This window comes from Rhinatrema bivittatum, chromosome 5 (assembly GCF_901001135.1).
Source record: "Rhinatrema bivittatum chromosome 5, aRhiBiv1.1, whole genome shotgun sequence".
NCBI lineage: Eukaryota > Metazoa > Chordata > Amphibia > Gymnophiona > Rhinatrematidae > Rhinatrema > Rhinatrema bivittatum.
This window is the reverse complement of record NC_042619.1, coordinates 30,330,348-30,347,568: the sequence shown is the minus strand read 5'-3', so window position 1 is coordinate 30,347,568 and position 17,221 is coordinate 30,330,348. Positions and strand designations below refer to the sequence as shown.

The window sequence follows — 17,221 nt, the reverse complement described above, 5'->3', positions numbered from 1 at the left end:
AGTGTGGTAAGCGCAACCTTAGTAAGTAGAAAAACAGCGTGGCCCCTGCCAGAATTGGGGCCACTCTGCTTTTCCACATACTAAGGCCATGCCGACCATTTCTAGGGGACCACACTGCTTTTTCATTTGCTGAAGACCCGCCGGCAGCCAGCCGCACTGCTCTCCTTGGCACATGGCAGCAGCGCCTATGGCCATGGGCATGCTATGGCTCTGCAAAGACTAGGGTACACACAATCAAGATACTAGATGATACATTTAAAACTAATAAGAGAAAATATTATTTTACTCAATGCATAATTAAACTCGAATCCACTGCCAAAGGATGTGGTGAAAACTGTTAGTGTAGTTGTGTTTAAAAAAGTTTGGCCAAGCTCCTAGAGGAAAAATCCATAAATCATTCTTAAGTTGGAGTTGCAGAAATGTACTGCTTATCCCTGGCATAAGAAGCTTGGAATCTATCTACCCCTTGGGATCCTGCTGTAACCGTCTCTTTTTAGTCAGTAAGGAGGTCCAGACAACTGATCCGCAAAGATAGACTTTTATTGCCAGCAAGATGCAGCTAAGACAAAGGCTCAGTACAACTGCATGCCACGCCCCCTTCGGAGCAAACTTTTATGCACTTTACAACTCTTATCTTTCACACATGCGTTCTGGTTTTTGCTGAACAAACATTTCACAAATTGCTGAACAAGCATTAGCTAGCGTGGTCCTCTAGTAGGTGTAGCTTAAGATCAGACTATTGTTTCGTCATTTAATTGACGTGTTAGACATTTTACATTGGCATTCGTATTAATACAATACAAAGTATTATTCCAAAATGGAGTTACGTTACGTTACGCTAAAAATTAGTGCGTCACTGCGTCACTACGCATTACGTATCATTTGCGTTGCAAATATTAGTATGTTCAAGATGGCTGTGCGTTTCACTGCTGGCATGATTAGTCGGAGGATGTTCAGTTGCTCGTTCGTACTTCAGGGGGGTCACGAAATTGAACCTCTTCACTGCCAGGTACTTGTGATCTAGATTGGCCACTGCTGGAAAAAGGATACTAGGATTGATGGACCTTTAGTCTGACCCAGTATGGCAGCTCTTACGTACTTATATTAGTTAAGAATTGTGGTCCATTGTCTCTAAAGCACTGTACATGAGAGTTATATTTAATTATAAATAGTAATATAGAAATAGCTTAACTGAACCTATCACAACATTAATTTATGTGCTTTAATCTTTATTGGGTCAGCACAAAGGCACAAGACCAGTATTCTGTTTCCAACAGTGGCCAATCCAGGTCACCAGGTTTGAAAGCTCACATGCCACCACATCTTTATTTATTGGCCCTTTAACAGAAATGCCAATCTGTTAAGGGTACGGTTTTTCTACATGACCTGATAATAATACTCAGCGGCGCGGCTTTCCGGTCTCTTAAAACTATCCGCTTCTTCCCTCCTTCACGGGGGGGGGGGGGGGGGGGGGGGGGGGGGAAGGCGGGAAAACTAGAAGACGTCTTTCCTCGCGCCCTATTGCTACCAACCCCCTGCGCGCGCTCCAAGTGGAGGAAAAAGCGGACGTGGCGTTTCATTGTAGGCGCTACCGCCAACGCTTTTCAGGCGCTAGGGGCGGAGTTACGGGTGAGGGAGGAGGCGCCTGCGCGGTAGGTAGGGTTTCGGCCTCGTCCGTTTCCGGGTTACCAGGGCTTGAGGGACGTTATGGCGGCCGTGGTGGTTGTAGACGTTTGTAACCGCCGTTGGTTTCTGACTTTGGCGCTGGGAGTTTCGCTGCTGAAATGCCTCCTCATACCGACATAGTAAGGACAGACGGACGGGGTGAGGGGAGCGAGCTGGGCTTACGGTCTCCCAGCTGTTTTCTGGATGATGTTTTGGTGGCTGGGCGCGTTGTACGGTGCGGTTCTTCATTCAGTGGATTCTCCTTTTGATCCTTTCCCCCTTCTTCCCAGTCCCCGGGGATTGTATCTGCAAAACCCTCTTGGTTCACTGATGATTGCAGGTGGGGTGGAAAGGGTTGAGTTTGAGAGAGAAAAACACACTGAGAATGTTGAAGATGGCAAGTATGACAAAAGCAAATTCAGCCCACGGCCATCAGAACTGCATTTAAGGACTGGTGCTGTGAGGAAGCGCAGGGAATTAAGTAGCATTCAATAATAATTTATGTGACACTATTACTATGGTTTCCTAAATGCTTGGGCGTAAAACGCTTTCCCGGAAGAGCTTGCAAACGTAAGAGGCCAATGAGAGAGATCGTGAACAACTTTGCAGATGCGGTAGCGCGTGCAAAAATGGCAACTAACATGCCTGAGCGAAATACACATTTTAGCGTGTATTATTTCGAATTTCCTTTGCTGTTAGTACTGTTTATACTAATGAACTGAAAAATCATGCAAATTTGATCCACAGTGATTCAACAGAGCAGAACAACTTCAAGTGAAATATTTTCTAAACTACACTACAGAAAGTTGTAGTTTAGTTTTCTGTGAAAGTCGGCAATTCTTGTGGTTGTTTTTTTTTTTTTTACAAAACTTATCCCCACAAAATGTTGTCTACACGGGAAGACTAATTTCTACAAGGCCTTTTAGAGGCCAGCGTGCAAAGCTGTGAATGAATTTACGAAATTGGCTGGTAACATTAAAAAAAAAAAAGTCCATTTAAATTTCTTTGTGAAGCTACTTTTTTTGTGTAAAAACATGAAATCATAGACTAATTTGCAAAACTGCATCTCAGTGTGATATAGTTACATTTTTCAAAAATGTTTTTGTGAAATTGTGCTATTGCTGAATTGTTAATGAAATTTGCATGATTTCTCAGCTCTGTAATTTAGTATGTTTTGCAAATATCTTTATAAATCTAGCCTATTACTAAAATTTGCAAAAGTGATTCTGATTATGTTTGCTGTTTCACATTTTTATGCCCTCTATTGTATTTGTGAAACTATTTACAACTTAGTATGTTGGCCTCTAGGTTTGAAAATGTAGAGTAAATGACTTATTCAGGACTGGATAGTAAGTAGTGGAGAAAGATTCAGCTTGGCTACATTACCAGCCTAAAAAACAAAACCTCATAAAATGAATTAGCATTATGTAGAATAATATCTCTGCAGTTTTGCAGATCTGGGCCCCAACTCCTCAGATATTTCATTGTTTATCAGATTTAAATCACATGCTTTTATATAATGCACTGCACCCTGTATATGGTATGATGCACCTATGTACTGATCCCAGCTTTGTGCAGTATATAGAACATATAAGCATGTCCTTAAAATTGTTTGATAGAAGTGGTTAAGTATATTCAGGAGACATTCAGCAGTGTATGGATAGTGAATAAAGATTCTTAATCATTTTGTTTGTATAGAATGAGATCCATATTCAGTAAGCCGGTTTGTTGACAAATTATCCAGCTAAAGTTAACTGGATAACTTGTTTGTATTCAGCTGGATAAAGGTCCAACTGAATATACCTACTTAAAGTTATCCGACTGCATGCAGCCAGATAACTTCAAAACATAACAGGCTATGTTTTAAAAATCTAAACTGCTATATTCCATTATGTGGCCGGATATCTTTAATAGATATCAGAAACTTTTTTAAAGAAAGTACAAGGTCTTGGGGGCATCCCTCAAAAAAAACAAAACAAAAACCCAAAATTTCACAGATGCCCTACCTACCTTGTATCCCCAACACCACATCCCCACCTATATCTCATAAAAACCGTGATCCCTTCCCAAAATCCTTTTCCCTGGATTGAATTGAATGGGTGCTGCCAGGCCCTCCCCCCAAACCCTAAAAAGCCATACTGGGAGTTGGGTCCAAACTTACCCACTCCTGGCAAGCATAAACTACACACAGTTTATGTTTCCAGCGCTAGAAGTAAGTACTAACTGGATAAGGGGCTGAATGTTCCAAATTTTGCCATTTAGACAAATAACTTTTTTGTTAAACATCTAAATGGCTTTTGAATATGGACCTCAATAGTTTTTAAAGTTTTGGTGTTGGATTGATTTTCACCTTGTTTAGAATTGGATCCATATGAAATATGTCATGCAGTACCCAGATGTTTCCTTTGGAAGAATGAAATATGTTGGGGTTTATGACCTGTTCTAGAATTTGAAATGTTTGCTTGAATGTAAGGACTATTTTGAAACTTTGAATTGGCAAATATCAACTGTATTGCAGTCGATAATTAAATATAAATAAAATTAAAATATCCAAAGAAATTGTGGTATTTGGTGTTAATTTGTATAAATTTCTGTACTGGAGTTCTCCATGGTTATTTTATCTAGTTTCTCACCTCAGGGCAAAAGGGCCAGTCCTGAGACGGTGTGGTTTGGGGTGGTTTTTTTGTTTGGTTTTTTTTACAGTACCTGCTTATTTAAATATTATGGAAATAAAATTTGACATTTATTGTTGGCATGAAATCACAAACTTAACTCATTAAATTGCAGTTTTCTGTGTAATTTTTCTATACTAAAATTGCTAATGAAAAAATTTACATGGTTTTTCAGCTCAACAATTTACCATTTTTTGTGAATGCCTTTACAAATGGAAAATCTATATGTGTAAAAATGAGCAAATATAATTACTTGTATCAGTTGCCATTTTTGTTCACATTGTGCAATGGCATTTGAACTTTAGTACATCGATTAACTTCTGTAAATTGATGATGATATAAACATGCATTCAGGAAAAAGCTGCATTTAGGGCTCCTATTAAAGAGAACTGCACATCACAAAAAGTAGGGAGAAACAGAATAAAAGACACTTTAAGAGAAAGTAATTATTAATAGAATATGAAGAGGGATTTTCTGCATCAGCCTGTGGTTTCAGCTTATTTCATTCATATGCCTCCACTATAGTAATGTGAACAGGATACAGCTCAGAACCCTCTGCTCTGTCTACAAGTGCATGAATAAACAAGTCCTCCAGTATCTCTCACCTTCTTTTCCACTACATTTCCAGTAGAGATCTCTGATCCTCCCAAATAGCTCTCTTCTCCTCCCCCCCTCCTCTAATTTCAGCTAGACTATCCCGTACAAGACTTTGTGCCTTCAGTTGTTAATGCTCCTGAAATATGGAACAAGGTACTAATATCCATATGCCTTAAGCTGTGTTAACTCACTTTCAAGAAAAAGGCTAAGGCATGGCTCTTTAGCCACATCTTCCTGTAGAATTCCTTTGGCAGAGACATTAAGTCATTCAAACTATCTACCTGAACCGTTGATTAAGGACTGTTGTTCACCCTGACCTCTCAATGCTATCCATTGTAAATTTGATTCAACTTTGTTTATAAATGACCAATCAGTATACTGTAATTTTTAGTTAAAACTTTTGTAATCTCCCTTGAGGCCATGCATTGAAAGGCAGAATATCAAATGTCTATAAACAATAAATATAACATGCTCGTAACAGAGCATGAGTATAGCCTCTTGGATGTCAAGGATTGTCCATGTGATTATAAATCTTTACTTGAACAGTGTGAGAAATAAATATAGAAACAGAGAAATATGATGGCAGAAAGACACAGCCTGTCTAGTTTGTCTATCCAGACCAACAATTGGGCTCTACAATTCTTACCACTCCCTTGGAGATCCCTGTACTTATCCCATGTATCTGAATTCATGTTAACCATCCTTGTCTCTACTACTTTTACTGTTCCAGGCATCCACCATCCTCTCTATAAATAATTCCTTAGCTTACTCCTGAGTCTACCCACATTTACCTTCTCTCCGAGACCTCATTCCAGAACCTCTTTTCTGTTGAAAGAGGCCCACCTTTGCAGTGTTATCTTGGAGGTATTTAAATGTCTCCATCATACCTCCCCTATCCTACCTTTTCCCTTAGGGAATAAAGTGCTTAGATCTTTGTCTGTCCCAATATGTTTTAGAACGAAGACCATTGACCATTGCAGTAGCCATGCTTTGGACAGACAGTCTGTCCAGAGCATGGCTACTACAATGAAGGTGCAGTCTTCAGAATTATACACAGTATTCCAAATGAGATCTTGACAGGCCTCTTACAGGGGTGATATCGCTGCTTTTTTTTTTTTTTTTCCTGCTGACCTTTCATCTTCCTATATGCCCAAGCATCTTTCTGGCTTTTGCTATTGCCTTATCCACCTGTTTGGCCAGTCCTGTTACTTTGTGCTTAGAATAATTTCACCACTGCACCTTTGTGTGTTTGCAGCCCAAATGCATGACTGTTTGTGTGTGTGTTTGTGTATATATATATATTTTTTTTTAGCATTAAATTTTAGCAGCCAGTCTAGACTAGGGGTGGCCAGCTCTGGTCCTTGAGAGCCCCAAACAGGCCAAGTTCTCAGGATATCCACAATGAATCTGTATATGAGAGATTTGCATACAATGGAATGGTCTAGACCATTCCTCAAACTTTGCTAGATCCCTCATCATGGTTTCCACTCCTTCTAGGTGTCTTACCTTTTTGCAGATTTTAGTATCATCTGCAAAAAGACAAACCTTGCCTAATTAGTCTTTCCTCAATATTGCTGACAAAAATGTTGAAAGATTTAGGTCTTCAGTTACCCCACATCCTAAGCCTAGTCGGATAATCTAACAGGTCCCCAAAGTCATTTTTGCAAGCACTACCCTTCTAAGTAGTGATGTTATGTTACCTGTTAAGTGGCCATCAAGGAATATGAGGATGGCAGAAGTATTTTGCAATGTAAAGGAAGTTCTAGAGCAAGGGGGCCATGTATGTGGCTCAAAATAGGGAGACTGAGGTATAACATGAAAAGTAACCACGGAAATAGCGGTGGATGCAGGGAGCAGCCTCCTGAAGGAGGTCAAAACAGTAACTGAATTAAAAAAATGCATAGGATCGGCACAGAAGATCCTTGGGCACAAGAACATGTGCATAAAGGCTGAGACATTACATTAGAAATGGACAGACTACAAGCATAGTCATGTTTTAAAACGTAGGATCGGCACAGAAGATCCTTGGGTACAAGAACATGTGCATAAAGGCTGAGACAGAGTAGACTATTGTATTGCATTAGAAATGGACAGACTACAAGCATAGTCATGTTTTATTTTTCTGTAAGACCAGGGTGCATTCTCATAATACTTCATGTGCTTTACCATTCTCTTCCTGCCACCTTACTTTCTGTAGCATAGAAGAGCTTAGCTTTGCTTCTCAGCCCTAGACTTTTTTCAGTCTTCACCGGCCTAGCATAGGTATGTGCCTCCTGCTAATCCTACGAACCTTTATGATGTGTCATGGCTGTAACTGGCTGCCTGTTCTATTCTGTTTCACATTTATACCACACTCTCTTCTCAAATGTGACTCAGAACAATACGAAGCAAAAGCCCATAAATGACAGACTAAAAGGGAGATGGGTGAAAGTATTCTAATCATATTAGATGGTAGTCATTTCAAATTAAATGACTGCTTAAATGTGTAAATGTAAAACACAATCTTTAAACCTTAGAGTCCAAGTAATGGGGGAGGGGAGAATACAGTGGAAGAAAATTCCTGTGCTCCCCTCCCCCCCCAAGTCCCTGAATCTCCCCCAGCGGGTTGACAGGCTGACTGTTACATCACTTTTGTCCAGACTCATCTCTGTGGGCCATAGTTTTGCCCATCTCTGTGCTAATCACTTTTGCCACTGCTGCTGCTCTGATCTTTAGCTTAGCAAGAACCCATGCAGGCATCACACTTACAGCTCCTTCATTCAACTTTTACGTGTATATTTCAAAGAAGGTGGTTTGTTTGGGTTTGTTTTTCTTTTAACTCTGACTGTAATAAAACATAGTTAAAAAATAAAAAAAACCCCAAACAAACCCCAATCCCAGAACATGAAAATTAATTAAAAAAAAGTCTGTAAGTTAAAATGTTACAAGTTAAAAAAAAAAAAAAGACACTGACAAACATGAGCACAAATACAGAAAAGATAATCAAAACAATAATTGTTACTTAGTATACTAGGAGTATTCATAGCACACAGTGCTTTTTTTTTTTAATGTGAAATGGGTAGGACACGAATCATTAATTCCTTGTTAAAATTAAACAAACAAGAGAGACGTGATGACGTCACCAGCGAGCATGGCGGCTTAAGCGAAAGCTCCCGGCTTGCTTAAGCGAATTCGCACTGATATCGCAGGCATCCGTTGCTTTACTTTGATTTTGATCGTGTGCCCAGGTCTATCGAGGAGACTAGATGGCGGGGAAACGCAAAGCAGTGAATTTAAAACAGTTTTCCTATGCCAAACCTGATGGCGATTCAGGCGGGCCGCAGGAAGAGCAGGCCTTGGATGGCGACCCGGAGCCGGAGGTAGACCACGCGGCGCCGCAGACTTTCAGCGAGCTGTCTTCCCGTGCAGAGCTTCGGGACTGGTTCGTGGCTCTCCGCGCAGACATGAAGCAGCACAAAAAAGAGCTCCAGGAACTCATCTCAGATATGAAAGACGACATGAATGCACTGGGCACCCGAGTGGATGATCTGGATACCCGGATGGAGGGCCAGGAAGACCTAATACAGAAAATGACGGAGGCTCAAACTGTAAGTCAGGCGGAGCGCCTAGCTATCGAAGAAAAGATTGAGGACCTAGAAAATAGGTCTCGCCGAAATAATCTCCGAATCAGGGGGGTGCCGGAGACACCGGAGTATGCGGACTGCCGGGCTGTGGCTGCCCGTCTGCTGCGCTTCATAATGCACTCCGATCCGTCGGCTACAGCGGAGGGCGAGGCTGGCTCACTTACTTATGGTATCGAACGGGCACACTGTGTACAAGGGCCTCGGAATGGGGATAGGCCCAGAGACATCTTAATCTGTATGCAAATCTTCCAGGAGAAGGACTGTATCTATACCGTCACTAGAAAACAGCGCACTTGGACCTGGGAAGGTCACACTGTGAGTATCTTCACAGATCTGGCAGCCTCTACACTTCGCAAAAGATTTGAGCTAAAAGCTGTAACCACCATCTTACAGGAGAGGGCGGTGCGATACCGATGGACCTTCCCCTTTGGCTTAATGTTTACTCTGGAAGGTATCACACATCGGATCAGGAACCTGGCGGAGGCCCGAGAGGCTTTCGCTAAAGCAAACATTCCTAACGCGCTACCGTCTAGCAAGCTGGTGGAGATCCCATTCCGCATGGTGGCTACGCCTGGATGGCAGCGGGTAGGCAACAACAGGTGCCTAGCCAGACAAAAACCTACCTCACCGCGGATCGACCGACAACAGGCCACGGGCAAATGACTTATGGCGGACAGCCTTTCCACTAGCTCTGCGTTTTACTTTTTCTGGTGGTATATTCAGCAATTAACGGACTACATGCCTTAAAGAATTCCAAGGGAAGGTATTCTTATGTTTTCAGACTGTAAAGTTCAGTATTTCTTTATTCTATGGACCTTCCTGAGCATGTGCACAGCAGTCAGGGACCGCTAGCCGGCTGGGCCACATGCTTCATGGTGCACGCACGCCTCACTCATCGTGGTATCCTGGGTGTGGATACATTGTGTTTGGGGGGGATGGGATGGGAAGGAGAATTGTCCTTGAGTACACAGGGTCTGTATTTTTGTCTGCATTTCTATATGATGCTTAGGGGGTATCCACAGAGGGATCCTGGCTATGCAATTGCAGGGAGATGGTTTAGGAGGTCCACATGGCGTTAAAGGTATGGTCCCTTAATGTAAAGGGTCTCAATACACACAAAAAGAGGCGATTGTTACAAAGAGATTTACAACAGCAACAGGTTTCCATAGCCTTGATTCAAGAAACGCATATCCGCAAGCAGCACGAACGGGTGCTACAGATTGCTGGATACCCTCATCGGTATCTGGCTGCCAGTACTCGTGGCACTAAGTATGCTGGGGTGGGCATTTTCATTTCCCAGGCAGTTACATATGAGTATCTAACCCATGTAGCCGATTCGGCAGGGAGATACATTATACTCAAGATAAAAATGGATCAGCAAATCTACACTATTGTCAATATTTATGCTCCCAACAGTGACCAAGGCACTTACTTGCGATCCTTAGCTGATAAATTATCTTCTCTTGTAGAAGGGCAGGTTATTTGGGGCGGAGATCATAATTTAGTGCGCAACCCAAGATTAGACACTTCACACCGCAAGCACTCCGACAGTTGGAAGGCATCTTCTGAATTGTCCACTCTTTTACAACATTGGGGACTAGTTGACATTTGGTGAGCTCGCCACCCTCTCTCGAGGATGTATACTTTTTATTCTTCTCCACATGCATCATACTCTCGCATTGACTACATATTCTTAGACAAGGGACTCCAGAATCAGGTTATAGACGAAGGTATTGGTGACATAGTCTGGTCGGATCATGCCCCTGTGTGGGTGACACTGATGCCGATTTGCTCCAGATACTGGCCTGCGGTTCTGGAGACTCCGGGAGGATTTATTAGGAGAGGAGGAGCAATGTCATGCCATCAATGATTGGCTTCAAGACTATTTTCGGCTGAATGCTGGCTCCGTATCTGCAGCAGGCTCATTGTGGGAGTGCTCTAAAGTGGTTGTACGTGGGCGCCTCATAGTGATAGCCTCCGCTGGGAAAAAGACACGGGAGCAGCGTAGGGTTGAGCTCTTGCAGGCTTTAAGTAGCCTAGCCAGGCGACATGAGGCTTCTTTAGACCCAGCTATTCTGCAGCAGTTGGGAGCTATACGTACCGAATTACATTTATTAGATGCTGCTTGGGTGGCTCACGCCCTGGACCGAACGAGGCAGAAGTATTATGAGGGGTCTAACAGGGCCGGGCGGGTTTTAGCTCGTCAACTGAAGCAACGTGCCTTACAAAATAATATTGCCAAGATAAAACACACAGAGGGGCATTTCGTCACTACAACCCCTGAGATCAGAAAGTGCTTCACCAAGTTCTATGAAAACCTCTATAAAAAAGATGACAGTATTACAACACCTTTCCCTCCCGGGCTTAACTGCTGAACAGCAAGAGGCCTTGGACGCCCCGATTACTGAGATAGAGGTGCGGGAGGCAATACGGGATCTAAAGGCGGGCAAATCTCCTGGCCTTGATGGCTTCACTGGCGCTTACTATAAAAAGTGTAGTGCCAGCATCATATCTCCATTAGTGGACTTCTTTAATAGCTTGCGGGATGGGGACTCTCTACCACCCCACACCAATGTTGCCGGTATCACAGTTCTAGAGAAGCCTGGTAGGGACCCAGCTCTGTGCAGCTCCTATCGCCCAATATCTCTTCTTAATATTGATTTAAAACTTTTAGCAAAGGTATTGGCGGCTCGCCTCAATTTGGTACTCCCAGGGCTGGTCCACAGGGACCAAGTGGGTTTTATCCCTCAACGGATGGCTGCCGATAATGTGCGAAAGGTCACGGATGCCATGTGGTGGACTTCACAGCAGAACATCCCGCTAATGCTGCTCGCTATCGACGCAGAAAAAGCGTTCGACCTGGTGCATTGGGACTTTTTGTTCGCCACTCTAGAGAAAATGCATTTTGGGTCGATATTCCTCCGCTGGATTAAAACCCTTTACCATAACCCACAGGCTCGCATAAAAATTAACGGGGGCTACGGAGATACATTTTCGGTACAACGTGGGACGAGGCAGGGATGCCCCTTATTGCCCCTGCTTTTTGCCCTTTTTTTGGAACCTTTTACTACTCGGGTGAGGGCAGCGGAGGGCATTACTGGAGTGCAGCTGGGGAACCTCCATTTGAAAATGTCTTTATTTGTGGATGATATTCTTATGACCATTACCAATCTGTCTGCCTCTCTGCCAGAGATTACCACAGAAATACAACGCTTTAGTGCGGTTTCTGGCTTTAAAATTAATCTCGATAAATCTGAAATTCTTAATGTGTCCGTGGACGAGAGCATTGTACAGGATCTTTGTCAGTCCTACCCATTCAAGATTGCAAAGGACTCTATTAAATATTTAGGGGTACATGTGGGGCGAATATTAATGACCTTTACCGCCTTAACTATATACCACTCATCCGAAAGGTGCAAAAAGATCTGCAGACATGGCATAGGGGACAGTATTCGTGGCTGGGACGCATTGCTATAATAAAAATTAACGTATTACCCAGATTTTTATATTTGTTTATTACCCTGTCTACATATATCAGCCCGGCCATTCTACGTTCATGGCAAAAGATACTGTTTGATTTCATATGGCGGCGGCGTCCCCCTCGTGTCTCCCGCCGCTTATTGTACCTGCCAAGGGATCGGGGAGGGCTTGGGATGCCTAATTTGGAACGCTATTATGTGGCGGCGCAATTTCTTGTCATCCTCGACAGCCATAGGGTGTCCTCTCCCAAACATTGGGTGTCCATGGTGGAGCGTATTCTTGGCAGCATGCCGCTGTCTGCACTTATGTGGCAGCCACGTCATACATGGGTGACGGTGGGGCCTTTATCACCTGCTATAGATACCACTATGAGACTTTGGGCCAAGTGGAAGAGAACTGTAGTAGGGGAGCGCCTGTACTTTCACTCTACTCATATATCCCACCTCATTAATTTCCCAGCTGGGCGTATTAACCCCACCATGCAGCGTTGGGTTAAACAGGGCCTCACCAAATTTGAACACTTCCTAGGTGGAGGATCGGTTCTGTCGCGGCCGCAACTTCAAGGGGTATACCGTCTGCCTGCCACGGATTTTCTAGCAGGCTTTCAGATTTCCCATTTCCTCCATACTCCCAGTGTGTTGCCCTCTCTCACCATGGGTAAAACTCTATTTGAACACTATTGTAATGATATTGATAAGAAACGAGGGATGGTTTCTAAAGTGTATGTTTTGTTGATGGGGGTTGACACTACACCCTTCCCTCATATGCAAGCTTGGGAGAGGGACTTGGCTCAGGTTATCACTGCTGAAGAATGGTCTCAGCTGTATTTGGCAGCGAAAAAATGCTCTGTATCTTCCACCCAGCAGGAGAATTGCTACAAAATGATTACACGGTGGTACTTGACTCCTCAAGCTCTGCATAGACGGTATCCCAACATCACTGACACCTGTTGGCGAAACTGTGGATCTCAAGGCTCCTATATACACATGTGGTGGGACTGTCCTTCAGTGTCTTCCTTATGGAGAGAGGTCGCACATTGGTTGGAACACATCTTACAGGTGCCCGACCTCCTGGATGCTGGTTTTATGCTATTACATTTAACTCACAAAGAACTGACCAAACCGCAAGCTTTGCTGTGTCAACAAGTCTTTATTGCAACACGATTGGTCATTGCACAATATTGGAAGCAGTCGATCACGCCGCCTATTAAACGCATTCAACAAAGGGTTCATTACTTTTGCAAGATGGCAGTGATTACAGCGGCATTACACAAGACAGTTACTCTCTTCCGGAATACGTGGACACCATTCATGGACTGGGAAAAGACAATGGTTCTTTAGTATTGATAGATGGGGGGATTTCGATGCTTCGCCTTTATAGGATCAGTTATGTACATAGTGAACTATCCTTTCATCATTCCATAGCCCCGCAGCAGATGTGGTATTTATTGAGTTATCTTATCTTACTACTCACAGTGTACTCATGGAAGGGGGGGTGGGGCGTTAGGGACATAATGGGAACAGGGTATACAGTTTAACACCTAAAAACAGTTGCAATGTTTTGTTTTTGTGACAATATTGGTGTTATGTTCTTTTTTGTTGTATGTTTGGCTTTCAAATCAATAAAATTACAAATTAAAAAAAAAAAAAAATTAAACAAACAAAAACTCAATGAAAAGGCAGCTCCAGACTTATCATCCAAAACTCCCAGACCAGACACGTGGGTTGGAAAAGCAGGCCTATTTCAAGATGATGTGTTCAATTACTGGATGCTGAAGATATCCAATGCACATTATAAACCCGTTTCTCTTCTCATAAGGACAAATGTCAAACATACAGAGAGGCCAGAGGGAAAAGCTTGCTGTTCATATTGCAGTATCTTACAGCGTGTGGAATTAGTGTCTAGATTTAGAAGCTTAGACAACAATGCTCAGGAAGACAGTCGCATGAGCTGTGAGAAGTTTACTACTCTAAGTAGGCATATAAAATATTAAATAGTAAAGTCTTACTGCTTAGTCATCTAAATATTTGCTAGCTGAAGTTGGGGACCTGCTCAAGTTGCCCTGTGATTGATTTCTGAGTTCCCCTTTTCTTGTGTATCTCTGGCTTCCCACATTATGGTAGTCTGGGCTGCTATTAGCCAGCCTGGGTAGTGTGTGGGCCTGGGGGGGAGTTTGTGATGATCTAATTTAAACAGGTAACCTTTTCTCTTTTTTTAAAGATATTTTTATCCTTAACTATGAGCACTAAGAACACTTAGGTGATGCGGTGGCATGGGTGGAGATGCAGTGACTGGGAAGTAGGCACATTTTTTATTTATTTTTTTATAGCTCTTTTCTACATTTATGCTGATAAATTTGTTTAAAAAAAAAAAGTTGAATACTATTCTGATTTTGAATCCACATAATATATTTAATTAATCTTCCTAAAGAACTGGATCTCTATGGTAGGATATCAGGATTTAAAATTATTTAAAACATTAAATATTTCATTATCTGAAGAACAAATGATCTGGGAAACTACAGACCAGTTAGCCTGACTTCAGTTCCAGGAAAAATAGTGGAAAGTATTCTAAACATCAAAATCACAAACATATAGAAAGACATGGTTTAATGGAACAAAGTCAGCATGGCTTTACCCAGGGCAAGTCTTGCCTCACAAATCTGCTTCACTTTTTTTGAAGGAGTTAAACATGTGGATAAAGGTGAACCTGTAGATGTAGTGTACTTGGATTTTCAGAAGGCATTTGACAAAGTTCCTCATGAGAGGCTTCTAGGAAAAGTAAAAAGTCATGGGATAGGTGGCGATGTCCTTTCGTGGATTACAAACTGGCTAAAAGAGAGGAAACAGAGAGTAGGATCAAATGGACAATTTTCTCAGTGGAAGGGTGTGGGCAGTGGAGTGCCTCAGGGATCTTATTGGGACCCTTACTTTTCAATATATTTATAAATGATCTGGAAAGAAATACGACAAGTGAGGTAATCAAATTTGCAGATGATACAAAATTGTTCAGAGTAGTTAAATCACAAGCAGATTGTGATAAATTGCAGGAAGACCTTGTGAGGCTGGAAAATTGGGCAAGTGCAAGGTAATGCATATAGGGAAAAATAACCCATGCTATAGTTACACAATGTTAGGTTCCATATTAGGTACTACTACCCAAGAAAGAGATCTAGGCGTCGTAGTGGATAGCACATTGAAATCATCGGTTCAGTGTGCTGCAGCAGTCAAAAAAGCAAACAGAATGTTGGGAATTATTAGAAAGCGAATGGTGAATAAAACGGAAAATGTCATAATGCCTCTATCGCTCCATGGTGAAGACCGCACCTTGAATAGTGTGTACAATTCTGGTCGCCGAATCTCAAAATAGATATAATTGCGATGGAGAAGGTACAGAGAAGGGCTACCAAAATAAGGTTGCTGGAACAGCTCCCCTATGAGGAAAGACTAAAGAGGTTAGGACTTTTCAGCTTGGAGAAGAGATGACTGAGGGGGGGATATGATAGAGGTGTTTAAAATAATGAGAGGTCTAGAACGGGTAGATGTGAATCGGTTATTTACTCTTTCAGATAATAGACTAGAGGGCACTCCATGAAGTTAGCATGTGGCACATTTAAAACTAATCAGAGAAAGTTCTTTTTCACTTAATGCACAATTAAACTCTGGAATTTGTTGCCAGAAGATGTGGTTAGTGCAGTTAGTATAGATGTGTTTAAAAAAGGATTGGATAAGTTCTTGGAGAAGTCCATTACCTGCTATTAAGTTGACTTAGATAATAACAACCGCTATTACTAGCAACGGTAACATGGAATAGACTTAGTTTTTGGGTACTTGCCAGGTTCTTATGGCCTGGTTTGGCCACTGTTGGAAACAGGATGCTGGACTTGATGGACCTTTGGTCTGACCCAGTATGGTATTACCTCCAGGTAGTAGCCATCATTCCCGCGAGCCACCCATTCTTCATTCACATCCTCTAGACTTTATGGATCCACAGTGTTTATCCCACGCCCCTTTGAAATCCTTCACAGTTCTGGTCTTCACCACTTCCTCCGAAAGGGCATTCTAGGCATCTACCACCCTCTCCGTGAAGAAATACTTCCTGACATTGGTTCTGAGTCTTCCTCCCTGGAGCTTCAAATCGTGACCCCTGGTTCTGCTGATTTTTTTTCTGATGGAAAAGGTTTGTCATTGTCTTTGGATCATTAAAACCTTTCAAGTATCTGAAAGTCTGTATCATATCACCTATGCTCCTCCTTTCCTCCAGGGTGTACATATTTAGGTTCTTCAATCTCTCCTCATAAGTCATTTGATGAAGACCTTCCACCTTTTTGGTCGCCCTTCTCTGGACCGCCTCCATCTTGTCTCTGTCTCTTTGGAGATACGGACTCCATAACTGAACACAGTACTCCAGGTGAGGCCTCACCAAGGCCCTGTACAAGGGGATAATCACTTCCCTTTTCTTACTCAATGTTCCTCTCTCTATGCAGCCCAGCATTCTTCTGGCTTTAGCTATCGCCTTGTCACATTGTTTTGCCGACTTCAGATCATTAGACACTATCACCCCAAGGTCTCTCTCCTGCTCTGTGCACATCAGCCCTTCTCCCTCGTTCGAATACAGTTCATTTGGATTTCTACTGGTCATATGCATGACTCTGCATTTCTTGGCATTGAATCTCATCTGCCATATCTTCAACCACTCTTCCAGCTTCCTTAAATCCTATCTCATTCTCTCCACTCCTTCCAGTGTGTCCACTCTGTTGCAGATCTTAGTGTCGTCCGCAAAAAGACAAACCTTACCTTCTATCCTGTCCGCAATGTCGCTCTGAAAGATATTGAACAGGACTGGTCCCAACACCGATCCTTGCGGTACACCGCTTAAAACCACTCTCTCTTCAGAGTAAGTTCCATTTACCATCACACATTGTCTTCTGTCCGTCAACCAGTTTGCAATCCAGGTCACCACCTTGGCACTCACTCCTAAGCTTCTCATTTTATTCACCAGTCTCCTGAGCGGGACCGTATCAAAAGCTTTGCTGGAATCCAAGTAGATGACATCTCCTAATGTATCAGGAGTTGGGGGAAAAAAGAAAATGTGAACAAAAAAGGGCTGTGCACAGAAATGCTTTCAGAAAGCATATTTTGTGCATGGAAACATGCTTTTTGTGTGCAAAGTGTGTTTTCCCCA

At 42.6% G+C, this 17,221-nt stretch overlaps 1 protein-coding gene across 4 annotated transcripts in view; it reads left to right on the top strand.

Moving 5' to 3' along the window:
* The first annotated feature begins 1,679 nt into the window (after positions 1-1,679).
* Positions 1,680-17,221, top strand: part of ALG8 (ALG8 alpha-1,3-glucosyltransferase) — a 72,199-nt gene continuing 56,657 nt past the window's right edge. For 2 of the 4 annotated variants that reach the window (XM_029602200.1, XM_029602199.1), the window contains exon 1: positions 1,687-1,900. In XM_029602200.1, the coding sequence (XP_029458060.1) occupies positions 1,785-1,900 (116 nt within the window). In that variant the 5' untranslated portion in view covers positions 1,687-1,784. Of the gene's footprint in view, positions 1,901-17,221 lie in introns of all 4 variants that reach the window. The other 2 variants (XM_029602202.1, XM_029602201.1) reach the window with 2 other exon arrangements.